Consider the following 21,523-nt stretch of genomic DNA (forward strand, 5'->3'; position numbering starts at 1 on the left):
ACTCTGTCCCCTCTGACAGAGTCGGACTCCTGGGTTCCTTCTATGGAGCTTATTGTTAGCTTTTTATAAAGCTGTTATATCTTCATTTGTAAGTCTCTTTGGATAAAAGCGTCTGATAAATACAGAAACAGAAACAACATAAACAGAATCAGAGGAAACTCGTTTTGCGAAACATAACAAAAGAGAAAATGCAACAAAAGACAGTTTGCAAACTTTTAATTTCATGTAAACGGTAGAATTTCTGCAAATGTTATATAGATATCCGGTCACATGACTGCATTGTTCCAAAATGTTTGCTAAAATCTTTTGTGAAATGTTCAGTTTTTCCTCAGTTGTTGGTTTTGTTGTGACTGTATTTTTCAACTTCATAGTGTTGTAAATTTGATTTAATTAGTTGTGTTTTATATAAAAGTCAAAGTGGCTTTAATGTCACATACAAAGGAATCGAAAGGACGTCTCCGCCTCCCAAAGTGAAAACATATAAAGTCTAAACAGATAAGACGAGACATTTCTAGAACAAGTAAACATTCAACTACACACAGACACCCTCTGGGAGGCGCTACAGGAGCTGAATATTTAACTCAGTTCTGAATATTTCCTTCCCTGAACCGACAGAAACCTTTTGGGGTCCAGGAAAAGTTCATTTATTTTCTGATAAAGTCCCCAAAACGACTGGTTTTCAGCATCAGTCGAACTTTTTTGGTGTTGACTTATGGAAAAAAGTGTAAATTTCATCCATTCTGAATAAAATCTACGAGAACGACTGAAACCGGATCATCTGCAGGCGGCTGATACCAGACAGGAAAAGATGTTTTCACCCAAAGAATTTTATTCAAATGAGAAACAAAAACACACAAACATCTGGATGAATACAAACTTTGCTGCTAAATGTGGAAAAGCCACATTTCTGGAAAATGATGCTGACGGATTTATGAACAAATCAAGAAGTCGAACCTTCAGCTTTCGCTGGAAACGGTCGAATTCGGCCCTGAACAAGCAAAGCTTTCATTTGGTCGCAGCTTTCAGCAGAAAAGTCCCGTTTATCCCAAAATATTCTTTATTTACAACAAACCAAGAGGAACAGATTAAAACTGAAATGGATCTTTCATCATTTTTAGTTGTAAAAAACACGATAAACTCAAGAAAATCCTGCAGTTTGGTGCTGATTATTCATCATATTTCAGCTTTTAAGGATTAAATGAGACAGATCCTTAATTTGTCCTGATCTAACCCGTTTATCTCATCGTAATTAATCAATATATTGATGAAAAAGCTATTTTCTCTCATTTGTTTGGAACGTTTCTGTGTAATCTTCTGAAAAAGGTGAATGAAACTGTTTTGGTCTTCGAGTTATTTCCTTTAATGTAAATTAATCTGACATGTGGGAAGAATCCTGACTCTTTTCCTGCTGAGTTTGCTTTATTTTAGTCGGAACGTTTGACTTTAAAGGACTCATTTAACTCTTCATACAACCACAAACCCAAGGAGAAAAAACACTTCAACTCACTTCTTCTGATTTTGACTAATCTAATAATTCAGATTATTAGTATTATTCTCATTATCCTTAAGTGTTTTTATTAATGCTTCCATCCAACCCAGTAAAGACAAATATTTAAAACACATTTTCTCTCAAACCTGCTGGACAACTTTCTATTGTTAGCCTCCATTAGCATGTTAGCATGTTAGCATTTCCACTAAAGAAGCCGAACTTTCTGCCCCTTTGTTCTGGGTTTGTTTGCTGCAGGACTGCTGAGCAAAGTGCTGCATCCAGTCAAACCTGAGTCACTCACACAGTGTCGGACCCTCAGAACAAACTTGGGAGTCTTCGTCACAGCTGGCAGGAGATGGAGACCTTGGTGGTGGCGCAGGGGATGGAGTCTGGAACAAATAAAAGCGTCGGCTGGTTTAAATGAAAAGCCAAATGACCGAGCTCCATCACATCTTAAAGATCTCACAGTTGGATATTTCCCAAACAGAGCACTTTGCTCTCAGGCTGCAGGTTTCCTTGTGGTTCCCAGAGTTTCTAAAAGCAGAACGGGAGGCAGAGCCTTCAGTTATCAGGCCCCTAAAAGCAGAATGGGAGGCAGAGCCTTCAGTTATCAGGCCCCTAAAAGCAGAATGGGAGGCAGAGCCTTCAGTTATCAGGCCCCTAAAAGCAGAATGGGAGGCAGAGCCTTCAGTTATCAGGCTCCTAAAAGCAGAATGGGAGGCAGAGCCTTCAGTTATCAGGCCCCTAAAAGCAGAATGGGAGGCAGAGCCTTCAGTTATCAGGCCCCTAAAAGCAGAACGGGAGGCAGAGCCTTCAGTTATCAGGCCCCTAAAAGCAGAACGGGAGGCAGAGCCTTCAGTTATCAGGCCCCTAAAAGCAGAACGGGAGGCAGAGCCTTCAGTTATCAGGCCCCTAAAAGCAGAACGGGAGGCAGAGCCTTCAGTTATCAGGCCCCTAAAAGCAGAACGGGAGGCAGAGCCTTCAGTTATCAGGCCCCTAAAAGCAGAACGGGAGGCAGAGCCTTCAGTTATCAGGCCCCTAAAAGCAGAATGGGAGGCAGAGCCTTCAGTTATCAGGCCCCTAAAAGCAGAATGGGAGGCAGAGCCTTCAGTTATCAGGCCCCTAAAAGCAGAATGGGAGGCAGAGCCTTCAGTTATCAGGCCCCTAAAAGCAGAATGGGAGGCAGAGCCTTCAGTTATCAGGCCCCTAAAAGCAGAATGGGAGGCAGAGCCTTCAGTTATCAGGCCCCTAAAAGCAGAATGGGAGGCAGAGCCTTCAGTTATCAGGCCCCTCTCTGTGGAACCAGCTGCCAGTTTGGCTTCAGGAAGCAGACACCCTCTCTACCTTTAAGATCAGGCTGAAACTTTCCTTTCTGATAAAGCTTATAGTTAGGGATGGCTCAGGTGAGCCTGAAACATCCCATAGTTCTGCTGCTATAGGCCCAGCCTGCTGGGGGAGCTCCCATGATGCACCTCTCCTCTGCTCACTCATTAGCTGCAGGTTTCTGAACATAAAAAACATTAAACAGCTGATTCTGACCTCTGTTCTCCAGAGAGCTGAGATATGCCTCCATGAACTCTTTCTCTCTGCTGTCCTTCACCTCCACCTTCTGCTCCGTCCACCTCCTCCTCTTCTCCTTCTTCTCCTCCTCCTCCTTCTTCTTCATCCTCTCCTCACTGGCCAGGTTGTCATAGAGACGTATAAACCTGTGGGGGTGCAGATGAAACAGTGAACCCCGGCGGCTGCCTGTCAGGCTGATAAAGCTGTCGGCGGGGTTTCTGTACTTGATGCCGGGGTTGCTGCACAGTTTGGACGGGATGCAGGTGAGTTCGTCGCCGCTGACGACGATCATCTTGAGGGTGGAGATGTTGGTGAGACAGTGAGGGAGGTAGGTCAGGTTGTTCTTATGGACGAACAGCGTCTCGAGCTGCTCCAACCTGCGGAGAACGGTGACATATGAGCACAGCGGCGTCTTACAGGTGAGCTGAGGCGTGGTGATGACATCATCAGTTACCTGTCCATGTCCTGCGGCAGGTCGGTCAGCCGGTTGTTGCTCAGGTCCAGCAGCTGCAGGCTGAACATCCTCAGGGCGCAGATGGGGATCGAGACGAACCTGTTCTCCGCTATGTCCAGGTGAACCAGCTGCTTCAGGCTGCTGAGCTGCAGGTGCAGAGTGACATCATCAGCAAGGTGACAACAGCCGGTGGAAACGACCCGCCGGGCCCCGCCTCACCTCGAACGGCAGCTCAGACAGGCCGTGGTTCCCGGACAGCTCGAGGCGCTCCAGCTTCTCGCAGTCGGCCAGCTCCGGAGGAACCCTGGACAGCCGGTTGTAGCTGGCGTTCAGCCTCCTCAGCGCCGCCAGTTTACCTGAGAGCACAGACGCGTTGAGCTGACATCAGGGCACCTGAAAGCTGGCGCTGCGTTCTCACCGATCTCCGGCGGCAGCTCTGAGATGGCGTTCTTGGGGATCTCGAGCACGGTGAGCTGGGTGAACAGAGCCAGGAAGTCGGGCAGCCGGCGGATCCTGGTGCCGCGGACGTGCCACTCCTGCAGGTAGCTGCTCCACTGCAGCTCCCGGGGGAAGTCCTGCGGAGCGCCGCGCTTAGGGTCGGGCACCAAGGAATGCGTCACTCACAGCTGGTCACTTACCGTCCACTGGGCGCCGTCCAGCTGGAAGATCAGTTTGTTCTGCTCCGGATCCTGCTGGTTCCGGTCCGGATCCTGCTGGTTCTGCTGGTTCTGCTGGACTCCCTGATCCGGCTGCTGCTTTCCTGCCACCAACAGAAACACAGGACAGCTGAAACATTCCTAAACCTCGCTATGTGCACATCTGTGAGCGTTTATCCTCCCTGTGGAACCAGCTGCCGAGTAAGGCTGAATATCGATCATCTTTACCAGTTTACAGCTGAATATCGATCATCTTTACCAGTTTACAGCTGAATATCGATCATCTTTACCAGTTTACAGCTGAATATCGATCATCTTTACCAGTTTACAGCCGAATATTGATAGTCTTTACCTGTTTACAGCTGAATATTGATAATCTTTACCAGTTTACAGCAGAATATTGAGCATCTTTACCTTTTTACAGCTGAATATTGATAATCTTTACCAGTTTACAGCCGAATATTGATAGTCTTTACCTGTTTACAGCTGAATATTGATAATCTTTACCAGTTTACAGCAGAATATTGAGCATCTTTACCAGTTTACAGCTGAATATTAATAATCTTTACCTTTTTACAGCTGAATATTGATAATCTTTACCGGTTTACAGCTGAATATTGATAATCTTTACCAGTTTACAGCTGAATATTGATAATCTTTACCAGTTTACAGCTGAATATTGATAATCTTTACCAGTTAACGGCCGAATATTGATAATCTTTACCAGTTTACAGCTGAATATTGATAATCTTTACCTTTTTACAGCTGAATATTGATAATCTTTACCAGTTTACAGCTGAATATTGATAATCTTTACTAGTTTACAGCTGAATATTGATAATTTTTACCTTTTTACAGCTGAATATTGATAATCTTTACCAGTTTACAGCTGAATATTGATAATCTTTACTAGTTTACAGCTGAATACTGATCGCCTTTACCAGTTTACAGCTGAATATTGCTCGTCTTTACCTTTTTACAGCTGAATATTGATAATATTTACCTTTTTACAGCTGAATATCGATCATCTTTACCAGTTTACAGCCGAATATTGATAATCTTTACCAGTTTACAGCTGAATATTGATAATCTTTACCAGTTAACGGCCGAATATTGATAATCTTTACCAGTTTACAGCTGAATATTGATAATCTTTACCTTTTTACAGCTGAATATTGATAGCCTTTACCAGTTAACAGCTGAATATTGAGCATCTTTACCAGTTTACAGCTGAATATTAATAATCTTTACCAGTTTACGGCCGAATATTGATAGTCTTTACCAGTTTACGGCCGAATATTGATAGTCTTTACCAGTTAACAGCTGAATATTTCTCGCCTTTACCTGCTTGTGGCATCGGGACTGTTTGTCCCATTGACTCTCTCTACCTGAGTCAGTGTTAACTCCTTCCAGCTGGAAGCTTTTACCTGCATGCGGCTGAATGTCAGTCAGCGTCGATCTCTCCAGGTAATGATGCAGCACATTCAGCTCTGTGCTCTTCATCGTCTTACAGTAGATGCGGTACTGCCACTGCTGGTCGATCCTGCAGACAGGCGTGTTAATGAACTATCAGCGTATTAGATTCCAGCAGACAGGATGTTCCCGTTCATTTTCCAGAACCGTGACCTTTCTGCCAGACTGACTCCGACCAGCTCCACCTACGCTGGGTTAAAAATAGCCCCACGTGTGTTCATACTTCTAAAATCAGCCTCCACTGTCATAGTTCATGAGTTACATCAGTCAGCTGCGCCTGAGTCATATCAAACACTTTGTAAACACGAGTGCAAAGCCTGGCTCAGGTTGAAGCCTTTAACTTAAAGCTGTACTCTTCAGTGGATTTAAGGAAACATGGCAGGTAAACATGAGGTTTTGGTTTGGATAAACCATCTGAAAGTGATGCATGGAACCATCTAACAGCTGGAGAATGATTCAGGAGACCAAACACAGACCTAAAGATGGCACAAACCTACCAGAAGGAACATATTTGGTCTCCAAGCTAAATGAAAACACCTGAACCTCCCACTTCCTGCTAAACGGAGGCCCTCAGAGAAGCTGCCCCCCAGCAGATCGCTGCCAGCTCAGGTGTTTAGTCTCAGTCAATAAGGAGGTGACGTGAGCCTGGAAGATTTTACGCTCGGCTTCCGGTTCGGTTCATGCAGATTCGAACATGTGACGTTTTGCTGACCTGGCGAGGGCACTGTTCTCGACCCGCTCCTTCTCCTTCTTCTGTTTTTGTCGGTGTTTCTTCATCCGGACCTCCCAGAGTCCTCTGATCAGAGACAGATCGTACACCGGCACGTCCACCTTCCTGTCCGGACCCATTTCTGCAGCTGCAGGAGGAAGAAGAGAAGTTCACAAGGTTCATTCTCTGAAGATACAGTCTGCAGAGGCCCTGCAAGCACCTCCCTGCCAGCCCATCAATCTGGGAAGGGTTATAAGGCCATTTCCAGACTATCTGGAGTCCATCATTCTACAGAGAGAAAGATTATTCACAAGTGGAAAACATTCAGGACAGCTGTCAATCTTCCCAGGAGTGGACGTCCCAGCAAGTTCACCCCAAGGTGAAGAAGCCCAGAGCTACATCTCAGACTCTACAGGCCTCAGTTAGCATGTTAAAGGTTAAAGGTCACCCCAAGGTGAAAAAGCCCAGAGCTACATCTCAGACTCTACGGGGCTCAGTTAGCATGTTAAAGGTTAAAGTTCACCCCAAGGTGAAAAAGCCAAGAGCTACATCTCAGACTCTACAGGCCTCAGTTAGTATGTTAAAGGTTAAAGGTCACCCCAAGGTGAAAAAGCCCAGAGCTACATCTCAGACTCTCCAGGCCTCAGTTAGCATGTTAAAGGTTAAAGGTCACCCCAAGGTGAAAAAGCCCAGAGCTACATCTCAGACTCTCCAGGCCTCAGTTAGCATGTTAAAGGTTAAAGGTCACCCCAAGGTGAAAAAGCCCAGAGCTACATCTCAGACTCTCCAGGCCTCAGTTAGCATGTTAAAGGTTAAAGGTCACCCCAAGGTGAAAAAGCCCAGAGCTACATCTCAGACTCTCCAGGCCTCAGTTAGCATGTTAAAGGTTAAAGGTCACCCCAAGGTGAAAAAGCCCAGAGCTACATCTCAGACTCTCCAGGCCTCAGTTAGCATGTTAAAGGTTAAAGGTCACCCCAAGGTGAAAAAGCCCAGAGCTACATCTCAGACTCTACAGGCCTCAGTTAGCATGTTAAAGGTCAAAGGTCACCCCAAGGTGAAAAAGCCCAGAGCTACATCTCATACTCTACAGGCCTCAGTTAGCATGTTAAAGGTTAAAGGTCACCCCAAGGTGAAAAAGCCCAGAGCTACATCTCAGACTCTACAGGCCTCAGTTAGCATGCTAAAGGTTAAAGGTCATGACAGCACAGTCAGAAAAAGACTGAACAAGGATGGCTTGTTTGGAAGGGCTGCAGGAGAAAGCCTCTTCTCTCTAAAAAGAACATGGCAGCACAGCTTAGGTTTGCAAAGCTGCATCTGAACAAAGCTCAAGACTTCTGGAACAATGTCCTTTGGACAGACCAGAGCAAAGTGGAGATGTTTGGTCCTAATGCACAGCAGCACGTTTGGAGGAAACCAAACACAGCATATCAGCACAAACACCTCATACCAGCTGTCAAGCACGGTGGTGGAGGGCTGATGATCTGGGCTGGTTCTGCAGCCACAGGACCTGGGCACCTTGCAGGCATTGAGTCCACCATGAACTCCTCTGGATACCAAAGTATTCTAGAGTCAAATGTGAGGCCATCTGTCCCACAGCTAAAGCTGGGCTGAAACTGGCTCATCAACAGGACAAAGATCCCAAACACAGCAGCAGATCTACAGCAGAATGTGGGAAAAAGAACAGAATCAAGGTGCTGCAATGGTCCAGTCAGAGTCCAGACCTCAGCCTGACTGAAATGCTGTGGTGGGACCTTAAGAGAGCTGTGCAGAAACCAAAGCTGCAAACCTCAATGAGCTGAAGCAGCGCTGGAGAGAAGAGGGCCGAGATTCCTCCAGAACCAGGAGAGAGACTGATAACGTCCCACAGGAAACCATCACTGCAGCTCACTGCTGCTGAAGCTGCTGGATCAGGGGTTCACTTAGTTTTACACTCACTGCTGCTGAAGCTGCTGGATCAGGGGTTCACTTAGTTTTACACTCACTGCTGCTGAAGCTGCTGGATCAGGGGTTCACTTAGTTTTACACTCACTGCTGCTGAAGCTGCTGGATCAGGGGTTCACTTAGTTTTACACTCACTGCTGCTGAAGCTGCTGGATCAGGGGTTCACTTAGTTTTACACTCACTGCTGCTGGATCAGGGGTTCACTTAGTTTTACACTCACTGCTGCTGGATCAGGGGTTCACTTACTTTTACACTCACTGCTGCTGAAGCTGCTGGATCAGGGGTTCACTTAGTTTCACACTCACTGCTGCTGAAGCTGCTGGATCAGGGGTTCACTTAGTTTTACACTCACTGCTGCTGGATCAGGGGTTCACTTACTTTTACACTCACTGCTGCTGAAGCTGCTGCTGAAGCTGCTGGATCAGGGGTTCACTTAGTTTTACACTCACTGCTGCTGAAGCTGCTGGATCAGGGGTTCACTTAGTTTTACACTCACTGCTGCTGGATCAGGGGTTCACTTAGTTTTACACTCACTGCTGCTGGAGCTGCTGGATCAGGGGTTCACTTAGTTTTACCCTCACTGCTGCAGGTGGTAACAGGTTAAAGTGGGAGGAGTTCAGTGAAACCTTTGGTCAGATGGAGCTCCAGGTCAAGGAGCACCAGAGCAGCCTGAATATAAGCCTGCAGACTCGGTTTATCTGTGGGCTGCATGTTAGATTTAAGGAGCTCATTCATCTTCGTGTTTTACTTTTTGTCTTTCAATGAGATTACAGAAGAACAACCAGGCAGAGAGAGCTGCTTTTCATGCGATTATCTGAGACAAACGGACCAAAAGGTTCCGACTTCAGTCAAACATCTAAATTCAGCTGCCGCACAAACTTATTCAGACATGATTAACAGCATTTTGCACTGAATTCTGGGTAAATTCAAGCTTTTTCCAGCACAGAAACATCCTGATTTACTCCTTTAAAAATGTAACAGTAAAAATGATACTTTATTAGAACTGATTCATTCTAAAATCACTTTTATTACTGCTTTAAAGTGCAATTAAAAAGGTAAAAAAGCTGTAAATCCTTTAATTTCTCCTGTTCTTAAGAGCCTGAATCGTTTGATGTGTAATTCCCATAAAACATGCGACCCGGTTTACAATAACTGGTCCGGATGCTGTGTAAAAAAGTTGAGAAAGACTCTCAGAATAAATGGAGTTACAGCTCAGTTCATAATTTCATGAACACAAGGATGAAAATGAGCACAGAATCGAGTGATTTCCAAGCAGCTTTGCTTGGAAATCACTCGATTCTGTGGTGAAAACCAAATAATCGACCCAACATCCTCCTGAAAAACACATGAGTTCATTGCTAAAGCTTTGTTTTTACGATTTTTTTTAACAAAGACCAGAATTACTGTCAGTGGACAGTTAATTAATGCTTTTATTGGCCTATTTTACCTGAACGACTCCTAAAGCTTCTAAACTTTATCAGCTAAAACCAACATTTATTAAAGTGTTTAATCTTAGGATAAAAAAAGGCCGTTTTGACCTGTCTGTGAACGCATCCTGAGTGATAAAGAGCCTCATCAGTTCTTACCCGTTTCCCCGTCCGGCCGTCCTGCTTCTCACCAGCTTGTTTACCGACTCGTGCACACGGCCTGAAGCCGTGGGTGTGTGACCCAACAGGCTATTTTTACCAGCTGGTGTCATATGACACGGGCCCTCCTCACACTCAGGTTTATCTGGATCTCTGACATCAGGATGTTTCAGCTCCTTTAAAGCCACGGATGGACCGAAAGGTTCAGAACGGCATCGAACCTGTGCACCACATCAGAACCCCAACATGTGAGAAGATGACAAAAAGCTTTATTTCTAACCATCAGTGAAGCATCTGAAGTGTTTACTCATTATTTCTAAGTTTCTTTTAGCTTCTGGAAGCTGTCGAAACCACTCAGAAATGGGATCGGACTGAACCGTTCATCCTCCACATGACTGAGGTTTGATCCTGGAGCCAGAAGGTCCAGAAGGGAATCCCAGACACGCCTCTCCCCAGCAGCTCCTCCTGGGGCATCCAATGGGGCATCCCATGGGGCATCCCATGGGGGATACTATGGGGCATCCAATGGGGCATCCCATGGGGCATCCCATGGGGGATACTATGGGGCATCCCATGGGGGATACTATGGGGGATACTATGGGGCATCCCATGGGGCATCCCATGGGGGATACTATGGGGCATCCAATGGGGCATCCCATGGGGCATCCCATGGGGGATACTATGGGGCATCCAATGGGGCATCCCATGGGGCATCCCATGGGGGATACTATGGGGCATCCAATGGGGCATCCCATGGGGCATCCCATGGGGGATACTATGGGGCATCCAATGGGGCATCCCATGGGGCATCCAATGGGGCATCCCATGGGGGATACTATGGGGCATCCAATGGGGCATCCCATGGAGCATCCCATGGGGCATCCCATGGGGGATACTATGGGGCATCCCATGGGGGATACTATGGGGCATCCAATGGGGCATCCCATGGGGCATCCAATGGGGCATCCCATGGGGGATACTATGGGGCATCCAATGGGGCATCCCATGGGGGATACTACGGGGCATCCCATGGGGCATCCCATGGGGCATCCCATGGAGCATCCCATGGGGCATCCCATGGGGCATCCAATGGGGCATCCCATGGGGGATACTATGGGGCATCCAATGGGGCATCCCATGGGGCATCCCATGGGGGATACTATGGGGCATCCCATGGGGGATACTATGGGGCATCCCATGGGGCATCCCATGGGGGATACTATGGGGCATCCCATGGGGCATCCCATGGGGGATACTATGGGGCATCCCATGGGGCATCCCATAGGGCATCTAAAGACAAACTCACCGATGACTGTCTTTCAGTTCCAGGTGCTGGAACCCAGTTTTGCCGTTTACTCCCTGCTCCTCCACATCTGCATCATATTTAGGATTTTCCTGCTCATTTTCTCATGATTTTCATTAGTTTGTTAACTTTTTTAAACGCTCTTACATTTCACTTTATTTTTTTCAGTTTTGAGGAAGACGGAAGAGTATTTAGGAGATGACTAACTCCTGCAGTGGGTATTTAAAAGAAAACAGGAATAAATACAGCTTTTGTGTGTTGCTTGTTTTCATGAAACTTGTTCCTGTTATATTTTGTATCTTTGTGAAAGTACCTGTTGTTTTTGCATGTGTCAGATTAATAAAAGTTCTGTCATTTTGTGCCACAATAATCTGAGCTGTGGGTTTATTTTGATTTATTAAATCACATTAAATATTCCCCTTCCTAATATCAGTTCATTTTCAACAAAGAAATAAAGTCGATGAGTTAAATCTCTTCCCAGTATACACACAATGAACATGGATTCAGTACAGATATATTATAAATATGCATGGAAGTGGATTATTATCTTATCCAACAGGTACTGTTCAGATCTAGAACTGTTCAGCCACTGATTCAGCTGCAGCAGGGCAGTTATTTTGCTCTGTGCACGAACAGAGGAGGTAAAACCAAACTGTTGGGCAGATTATTCCAGTTTGTGGACATCAGCAGCAACAGATTCCAGAGTTCTACAGCAAAAACCTGCAAGCATCCCCAAACAGAACACCAGCAGAACCCAAAGTATGGCTGTGATGAAAGCTTTCTTCTTTGATTTGAACTCGCTGTCTGCCTCCGACGAATCAGAACACAGAGAACAGAAAGAAATAACCACCGAGGAGACGACCAGCAGGAAGAAATACGGGATAATTAATATATATAATAATATATATTAATATCAGGGACAAACTGGGAAGTTCCACCAAGCGCTCCACAGACCAAACGCACCCAATGCTGGTGTTTCTGATCCTGACGCCACCTGACTGTCATGGGCCCAGGTCGGTGCTCAGGTAGCCCCCCCCCACACCTGTCAGGATGGAATGAACATCTCAGGCAAAGTTTGATCCTTGGTCTATTATTTCCTGAAAGGATTTACCTGTTATAGAGTCCAGTGATTGAAGCCAGTTGGTCGTAGGTTGGGATCATTGTAAAAAGATCTTGATTTTGGGTGAGGGGGGGTGTTTATTCCTCAGTATTTGACTGGTATTGGACTGGAGGTGCAATAAAATGTTCTCTGCTCAGAAGCTAATGTTGTCATGGTAACTGGAAACATGGATGTCTTGGATATTGTGATTCTGGCGCATTGGAACTGCTGAAGGTGCCATGAATAAAGCAGATAGTGGAGCAGAGATTGGGCATCCCTGTCTCACTCCTCTGTAAAGCGAATGGTTTTGATATTATTCCATTCCTTATAATATTATTTTTATTATAGACAGGAAACATCTCAGGGGTTTAACACTTTAAGGTGTAAAGTGTTGATCTAACTCCTCTAACAGAAAACACGGAAAGCAAAGAGAAATCGGATGAGGCGTGAATGAAACTGATTAGAGCAAGTGTGCGTGCATGTGAGCGCGCAGGTGAGCGCGCAATCAGCGGGAATCTATATCAGCTGCGGCTCACTGCATCCTGGACAAACTGCGACGCCGGAGTCCGAACTGAGTTGTGTTCGGCTCCTGAGGACTGGAGACGCATCCCAACAGGTAAGAAATAGTTTTATTTGGACACTTTGGCGCTTCTGGTGGTGTTTCTGTGCGTGTTTATCACGTAAAGCTGCGAGTTAACAGAGCTTTAAAGCAGCTCACCTGCAGGTTTGAGAGAGACTCTCAATCCGCCTCTAATCCAAGGCGGATCATAGCAGAACAGCCGCTTTAAGTCCGCAAAATGCGTAAATTCGCCTGTTTGTTACAGATAAGCCGATAGGTTAATTGTTTGAGGAACTAATTGTTGCAGGTTACAAAGAGAAATGTTTTCATTCACAAAGGAAACCGCGGACAGGAAGTAACACCTTTTCCCTCCAAAAGCTTGTATTTCCCGCGTGTTCCCGCAGCTTGTTTCCTGTTTCCAATGAGCCGGCAGGTGCGCCTCATCTTATCTTAACTCCAGTTTACATGTTAACCTGCTTAAAACGGCCATTTTAAAAATGCAGCCTGACTTAACTTCAGACATCCTGCATGAGACTTGAAGAGCTTCCATGTTGACACAACTGCGCTGTAAGCGCGTGCGCGATAAGATCTGATCAGCTGTTTGCATCTGATCAGTTTCATTGATTATTATCAGCGTCACTCCAACTGCTTTCATTCATATTGATCAGTGTGAACGACTGTAATGCGTTATCAGCAGGATCATCCAAACAATCAGCGGGATGGCTTCAACTCCTTCCGAGTTCCCACACAAACTCGGGCATTTGAACGCATCACTAAAGTTCCTCTTCTGGCTGCCTGTAAAATACAGAATAAAGTAGCTCAGAAAGAATTAAACTGCTTGGGCCCTCGGAACATCAATTTAATCCACTTTTATTAATAAATTGCCAAATTACAACAAATGTCACCTCAAAACGCTTCAAAGTTTCAGCCCAATTCATTAAGTTTGAATTGGTCCAATTCATACAGAGATTTTTAAAAAAGTAGCCAACAGATTGCACTGAAACTGTACTTTGGTCCAATGTGTCTGAACTTGATGTAACATCTTGGTTAGATGTGGTTTTGATGTTCTGATTCTCATCAACAGAACTGTGCTGGACTGACTGCACCTGAACGCATCGCACAGTGGGCGGAGACAAAAGGCAGAGAAAGAAGAACCAGAGGTACTTATATCCTGTTTGATTTCATAAAACATTCCGACTGGTTATCGGCCTTTTGTTGGGACCAGATAACCCATAAAGGTTCTGTTCGTGGCTCAGCCGACATTTTACATGAATTCTGAGAATCTGCCTGAAGACAAGATGGCTGACGTTTAAAGAGGGCATCGAACACACCTCAAATGGATCAATTGTTGGTCCCAAAGTTAACGAAGTGCTTTAACTATCCGTTCAGATATTAAGTCAAAGTCAAATTTATTTGAAGCACATTTCATGTACAAAACAATTAAAGTGCTTTACATAAAATAAAAGCTATGGAAGCGAATCAAGGTCGGCCATCTTGTCTGCAGCCAGGTGCTTCCTGAGTTCTGATGTAAGTCTGTTTCATATAACTGAATAAAAGCATTTGAGCAGATCTGTTCCCCTCAAATACACTGAAACCAATGGGTTAAATTTAGTGGAAATTAAAGGGGAGAAGTTTAACAGTTTATGCTGGATGATCCCAATTATCAGATGTTTGTTTTAAATTGCTCTTAAACCGTTGAATTGGTCTGATACAGCAGCAGAATCAGCTGTGATGTATTTCAGGTTTACGGCTGTAACGCATCCAGATTCTGTAGCTTAATGCTCACAAACTACACTTCTGATCAAAATGTAGCTTCAAAGCCAATGAAAAGATTAAAAACTCCTAAATGTCTCAGTTTGAATTAACCTCTGAACGCAGTTGAGCCAAAAACTGCTTCTGTAAAACTCAACCTTTCTTTATCCTTCTTCCACAGGCAGAACATCTGAAGATCTTCAACCAGTAAGCACCATTTTTCTGTGGTTTTGGGAGCTGCGCCTCGTCTTGGCCGAATTTAATTTGATGTCCCAATGAGGTCTGAACTTATTGCCACAGTTAAAGCAACACCAGAGAAGTTTGTGAACCTTTAAAACCTCTGGCTCTGCGCCACACTGTCCAGTTTAACTTAGCTTGACCAAATTCTCTCGTGTTACTTTAACTGTATCATCAGTTATTTTGTGCCATTATCCCCCCCCCACCTTCCTCCCGCAGGTAGATGAGCGAACTGTAAGTCTTACTTTTCTGTTACATTTCAATGCGTGCTTCGTCTCCTCCTTTTTCCAAATAAAGTTTTTGTGCTCCAACATCACATCGTCTTTTCTTCAATTCTCTATTAACAACACCAATTTACATTAACTGTAAATTTGTGCTGTTAATTTACATTTAACTGACTGTTGAAGCGTTTATTCAATAACAGTTCAGCACTACATCTAGAGTTCATACCACAAAGTTTCTGTTTGTGTTGGTCTGGAGTCTTTATTTGACTTTTTTTTACAGGTTTTCTGTGACGACTGGACCTCATTAAAATTTATTATCAGTCCAAAAGTACCAAACGGTCGTGTTAGTTGCCGGTTAGTCCATAAAATAGGTTTCGGTCAAATGGAGCAGAATTTAATTTTGATTTGGATCTGGGATAAAAGGTGCGGCTGGATCTCTAAGGTTAGTGGGCTAACCTGACTTTTCTTTCAGGTTGGATCTCAGGTTAGTGGTTTAACCAGATTTTTTTTTACAGGGTCACTGAGTGACGACCGCACCTCATCCAAGAGGAACCATCCGTCATATCAAAACCGTTTAGTTGCTAATTTGTCTGTAAAATCGGTTTAGATAAATTGCTATTGGGACCATCAAAAGGTTTGCCACACTATTGCCTCTGTGTCCTCTTAGCCTCAGGCCCTCCACTCTTTTTGGCCGCCGCGCCCTTCATCCCTCTTGGCCGCGGGCCTCTGTCCTCTCCCCTCTCGGCCACTGCGAACCTTCGCCCCCCTTTTGGGCACTGAGCCCCTTTCTTTTTTTATTTTTCATACTCACAAAGCTGGTGTTTATAGTCGGGTGCTCGCTGGTGTCCGTAGTCTCGTGATTTTTTTTAAGACTCATTGTAAGCCTGTTTGTCGCGCTGCTGTTTACGACACAAACATCATTATCGCGCTCTGCGAACTGTACTGTGCTTCATTCTAATGAACCTGTTGCAATAAGTTCAGCCCTCATTTGCCCCGCCCCCTCCCTTCTGTCCATTTGCCCCGCCCCCTCCCTTCTGTCCATTTGCCCCGCCCCCTCCCTTCTGTCCATTTGCCCCGCCCCCTCCCTTCTGTCCATTTGCCCCGCCCCCTCCATCAGAAACAGTAATTTATTTCTATTTTTAATTATTTTGTTTTGTATGGTGACCTTGAGTGCCATGAAAGGTGTCTGTAAATAAGCTGTATTATTAGTATTGTTGTAAGTTTTTCTTCCCATTACTTTTTCATTTGGCCTGTTTTAGAGGAAGGTGCCTTGTTTTAGCAGCTGTCCCAAAATCGGAGTGATTGTTGTGGATTTTTGTGTTTGGAATAGATTAAGGAAGAATTTAGGCACTAAACTATCTAAAGACAACTTATCATATCTCTTATCTGAACAAAGCAACTGTTATCGTCTTTAACTCTTATCCAGGATGTTGCCGTGAGGCTGTTTGGCTCGTTAAAGACCTACGGCCCGACGAGACAAGGCAGCTGACATCGTCTTAACGAGCAAGTGAACGTAACCCATCCGTGGGTAAAACCTGTTGTCTAGTAGCCTCGGTTGGGCCATCGGAAATCAATCAGGGGCTGTGAATGGGCGGTCACTCCCCTCTCTGAAACCACTTCTTGGTGGGCGGTCCTCTCACCAAAGCAAGAGCTTTAAAAACTCACTACAGCACACTGAAAGTATCGGAACTGCATGGAAAGAGCCTTGTGTGTCTGCTAGTGTACGTTTTTCTAAGCTTCTTTGCTAAGATCAATACTTTTAAGCAAGTGACTGAAACCCATCCGTGGGTAAATCCTGTTGTCTAGTAGCCTCTGTTGGGCCATCGGAAATCAGAGGAATTGAGGGCTCTGTACGGGCCATTATCGGACCCCCACCAGTGGATCATTGGACCCCCACCTGCAGATCATCACCCCCCACCTGTGGATCATCGGACCCTACCTCTCAGGGTTCTCAGGAAGTCGCTGCTGTTTGGTGTAAGTTTTAAAACGTTCTCATATAAGCTCAATTTCTGTTGATAAACACATATTTTCTTTTTTTTTTTAATTTGAACTGTTCTGATTTATAACTTCTAGTTTGGAGCAATGGACCTGACGGGACCTGCATTTCTAAAGAAGCTTTGGAGGAAGGATTCCACAACTTTCTGAATTTGTGTTTAACTGAGAATAAATTGTTACTTTATATTTCTGTGTTTTCGCTTTCTTTTAAATACAAACTCTCTGCTTGATCACATCAGACATGTTCTCTCCAGCTTTCCAGTTTGAGGCCAAAAGATAGCAGATTGTACAGGTTATGAACAGTGTCTATATCCCAGAACTACATGGTGAATTATGGGCTGGAGGAATGTTCTGAGCAGCCACTGTATTTAAACATGTTGGACCTGTATCTTTATCACAAACATGCTGATACAGAGATGGACTCATGGGAGGAGATCTGTGACTTTGTGCCTCAGAATGCTCATCAGAGCATGTGCCATCATGAAACATACATGTATTCATTTGGGTTTGGATTTTCCTTCTGAAGAGTGAACAAAGGACATGTGTTCCAGAAGAAACCTCAGATCCATTTCACTGGGAGTTCAGCTTTAAATGATGCTTATGGTGACCTTTGTGATGACCCCGTGGGTCCTGTTGTAGTTGGTTGTGGTATTGACGAGTGTCTGTTTGTTCTGCTGGGAGGTGATTTGTGTAATTTAGGACACCTGTGGCTCCTTCCATCTTATTTTGAAAGGAGCTGGATGAAGGCAGAAAACTACAGAAAAGAGGAGAAAAATGCAAAAAGGACTGGCAGCTGGAAGGCACTACTCTGATTCAGGTTTTAATTAAAAAAAGTAAAGTTCTGAAAGCTAAAGTCACATTGGCTGAAAGAGGACAAATTGTCCTAAGTTTTAATGCTAAAATTATTTCGGTCTTAAAGAAGTTAGAAACAGTGAAATGTTAAAAACAGTTTTTCTACGGCGGAGCTACTTAGTACCGACGTCGTCGAAATTACGTTAAAGCATAAACGACGACTAAATGGGCTGTTGCTGAGGATTCAGCCTCAGTTCATGGCATTCACAGTCTGCCTTAATGGTGTCTTATTTTGACATGCAACATGGTTACAACACAGTAGAATTCTTACTTTGACAAAGTCTTGTGGAGACTGTCAACCTAAAGATGGCTCCACCCCATGGCAAGCACAGAAGCTCTCTGAGAAATTATGCAAAAAATTTTTTTAAAATAAATTTTGTCTTGATGCCATTTTCAAGCATACATTTTGCTTTAACCAACCTGACTTGGTCATGTATTTTTTCCACCCTACCTCACCTATTCCAGAACAGACAATAAGATTGAGACATTTGTATTACAGTCATGCTTTTACACACCAAACCTATTTGGTTAAGTTCGTGGTCTGTCAGCCAGAAGAAACTCTGGTGGAGGCCCCTGGCGGTCCTGACATGCAAATCGGTCGTCTGATCTGGGTATAAGGGCGAAAGACTAATCAAACCATGCAGTAGCTGGTTTCCTGCGGAGTGGGAGCCCCTTGTGCAATTTGGCCACCTTTACTTTTGATCAACACCAGGTGGCGTTTAAGTTGAGTGAGTTTTCACTTTCGGTCACCCTTGCCATACAAAAAGTATGCCAAATTGGACTTTCCACTAAAATGATCAAATTCGGGACACTTTTTCAATGACCAAAGTGTGCCAAATTGGATAATTCGTTTATATGCTGCTTAAAAATTAAAAAATGCTTAAAAACGTAAAAATTTTAAAAAGTGGCCCATTCTTACTTGATTCAGTTTGAGACACTTTTAACTGATGAAAAGTGTTCCATATTTAATTATTTCACTTTGGGAAACTTTAATCACTTAAAAGTGCCCCATTTTTACTTACTTCACTTTGGTGTACTTTCATCATTTCAAAAGTGCCCCATATTGACTTGCTTCACTTTGGGGGACTTATCAGTTAAAAGTGCCCCATTTTTACTTGCTTCAGTTTGGGAACTGGTGTCCCTGGCCTGGAAAACTCAGCCACACTTAAGCACTCCTGCTCATGCACACTGACCATCAGAGCCCATGGTACTTTGTAAACCAACCAGGCTCCCTGACCTGGCAACCTTACCCACATTTGAGCAGTCCTCCTTGGGTACACACTCCCGTCCGAGCCCCCTGATACTTCATGGTACTTTGGAAAAGAACCAGGCTCCAAGCCCCCTATCCTGGCAACCTCACCCGCAATTGAGCACTCTTCCTCGTGTACACACTCCTGTCCAAGTCCCCTGGTACAAAATGGTACTTAGGAAAAGAACCAGGATCCAGGCCCCCTGATCTTGCAACCTCACCCACACATATGCACTCTCTGTTGGGCAAACACTCCCGTTCGCACCTGATGGACCTCCGGTTCCCATCCAATGCTTTTCCCCATATCCAGGAGCCAGGTTCCAATTTATATTAGCTCCATAGAAATTCGGCGAAATTCGACAGTCCGATATTACACTAAGTGTCTAAAATTGAATGCAAAATCGGTCAGTTTTGGTCAAAGTGTCCGAATATGATTGGCCCCGAAAGAGTTGGGGCTACTTGGAGCGTGAAGTATACCCAAAATGTAGCCATAGCATTGGGCAAGTTGAATAATTCCCTCAGTAGTGGGAGCCCCCAGTGTACTTTGAGCCACCTTTACCTTTGATCAACACCAGGTGGCGTTTAAGTTTAGCGAGTATTCACTTTCGGCCACCCGTGCCATACGAAAAGTGGGCCAAATTGGACAATCCGCTAAAATGAGTTCAATTTGGGACACTTTTTCAATGACGAAAGTGTGCCAAATTGGATCATTCGTTTATATGCTGAAATTTTGACACTTAAAAAAGTGGCCCATTCTTACTTGATTCAGTTTGAGACACTTTCATCATTTCAAAAGTGCCCAATATTGACTTGCTTCACTTTGGGGGACTTATCAGTTAAAAGTGCCCCATTTTTACTTGCTTCAGTTTGGGAACTGGTGTCCCTTGCCTGGAAAACTCAGCCACACCTAAGCACTCCTGCTCATGCACACTGACCATCAGAGCCCATGGTACTTTGTAAACCAACCAGGCTCCCTGACCTGGCAACCAGGGACAGTGGCCGAGGACAACAGGTCTCTTAATATCTGAAGAAGTTGGTTTGAATGAACAAAACATACATGATGTGTTTCACTAAAACAAAACAGTGATTTTCTGCACGGCTTCGTCACTGCATATACATCAGACATGGGGGCACTATAGTACACTATGATACAGTTGTAGTAGTAGTACAATATTCAGATGCCTATATCTTACATTTTAAAAGAAACTAACTGACCGCATTCAGCTTACTAAGACACGCTGAAAAGCTGAATGTAAGTTCGGTTCAGCTTTTTTAATTCTATGTGTGAGATGTTTTAGCTTTGTTTCTCTGAAACTACCTAAACCTGATGTATGGCATTGCACCTCTTCAGCTAAGGTTGGCATCTGTGATGTCACAGCGGTGTGATGTCAGTGGTTTTAACACTGATATGTGAATGAGTGACCGTCCTCATGAAGATAGAAGCAGAAATGTGTAAATCAGGCGGGTGACGACACACGTTTGACATTTCGACCCTCTCTGCGTTGCTGTCACAGGGTGTAAAACACACATTCTGTGCTTCTATCTTTGTGAGGACTCTGACAGGAGGCATTCCCTGGCATCTTATGTCATGTTTATGTTTGTTCGAGCCACTGTGGCTACAACCGCACACAGAGGCTTTCACGCACTGAGTTTTCTCTGTAATACCACCTTAATAATCAGAGGAGATGGACAATAAGCAGCTCCGTCAAGACTGAAGAAGCTTCATTCTGTTTAAGGCTACTAAACAAGCTGTTTTTATTTATCTCGGGTCGTTAAAATGTTGTCACATGTTCAACATGTTTACCTTGAAACGTTCCACCTTTAAATAAAGTAGCAGGAGCTGCGATGACAGCACACTCGTCCTCACACTTTGCCTCCATGTGGAGTGTGATCTCAGAGGAAAACCTTTATACAAACTGACATCTTTCAGGCGTAAAGTTCCCGTTACTCAGATCACATTATTATTATTGTAAAGAGCAGATATGTTTGTAAAATGTGTAACATGCGGCTCCAGGTTCAGGTGTCTTTTTTCCCTTTTGTCATTTCCCCTTTTTCTTCTATATGTGTGTCTCCTTCAAATGAATGATTGTGTCTTATTATGCATTTTAATACAAAATCATATACAAAATACATGCCTGACATCATCCTACATACATGTTGAAGGAACATGAAGAATGCAGAACAGAAAATGTGAAAATAAAATCTTTATAAAATAAATAAAATAACATTTGTATAAATAAATAAAATAATGTAAAAAATCAATAATTCAGTCTATAACTGCACATCATCAGGATGAACCCTGGCTGCTCAGCAACCTTCTGCTCATTGAAGCAGAATCAGTGAAGATCTGTCAGCAGGTTGGAAATTCATCTGGGCTGACTGCAG

General features: G+C 44.3%; 1 protein-coding gene across 1 annotated transcript; it reads right to left on the reverse strand.

Annotated features, from left to right (window-relative positions):
* Positions 1-1,352: 1,352 nt before the first annotated feature.
* lrrc2 (leucine rich repeat containing 2) lies at positions 1,353-6,486 on the reverse strand. Its single transcript, XM_072387170.1, has 9 exons — positions 6,345-6,486; positions 5,564-5,702; positions 4,142-4,231; positions 3,922-4,078; positions 3,723-3,859; positions 3,504-3,649; positions 3,274-3,426; positions 3,029-3,195; positions 1,353-1,878 (listed from the first exon to the last, which is right to left on the reverse strand). The coding sequence occupies exons 1-9, from the start codon at positions 6,479-6,481 to the stop codon at positions 1,829-1,831; spliced, it is 1,176 nt and encodes a 391-aa protein (XP_072243271.1). The 5' UTR covers positions 6,482-6,486; the 3' UTR covers positions 1,353-1,828.
* Positions 6,487-21,523: the final 15,037 nt, after the last annotated feature.

This window comes from Leuresthes tenuis, unplaced genomic scaffold (assembly GCF_036924035.1).
Source record: "Leuresthes tenuis unplaced genomic scaffold, fLeuTen1.0.hap1 SCAF_6, whole genome shotgun sequence".
NCBI classification, from domain to species: domain Eukaryota; kingdom Metazoa; phylum Chordata; class Actinopteri; order Atheriniformes; family Atherinopsidae; genus Leuresthes; species Leuresthes tenuis.

What these genes read in the sequence shown, in the direction of transcription:
- lrrc2 (XM_072387170.1), bottom strand. Translation starts at nt 6,481, where the DNA reads ATGGGTCCGGACAGGAAGGTGGACGTGCCGGTGTACGATCTGTCTCTG. An exon ending in GAGAACAGTGCCCTCGCCAG is followed by an intron (nt 5,703 to 6,344) that starts GTCAGCAAAACG and finishes GCCTGTCTGCAG; the next exon opens with GATCGACCAGCAGTGGCAGT. An exon ending in TGCAGCAACCCCGGCATCAA is followed by an intron (nt 3,196 to 3,273) that starts GTACAGAAACCC and finishes GCACCCCCACAG; the next exon opens with GTTTATACGTCTCTATGACA.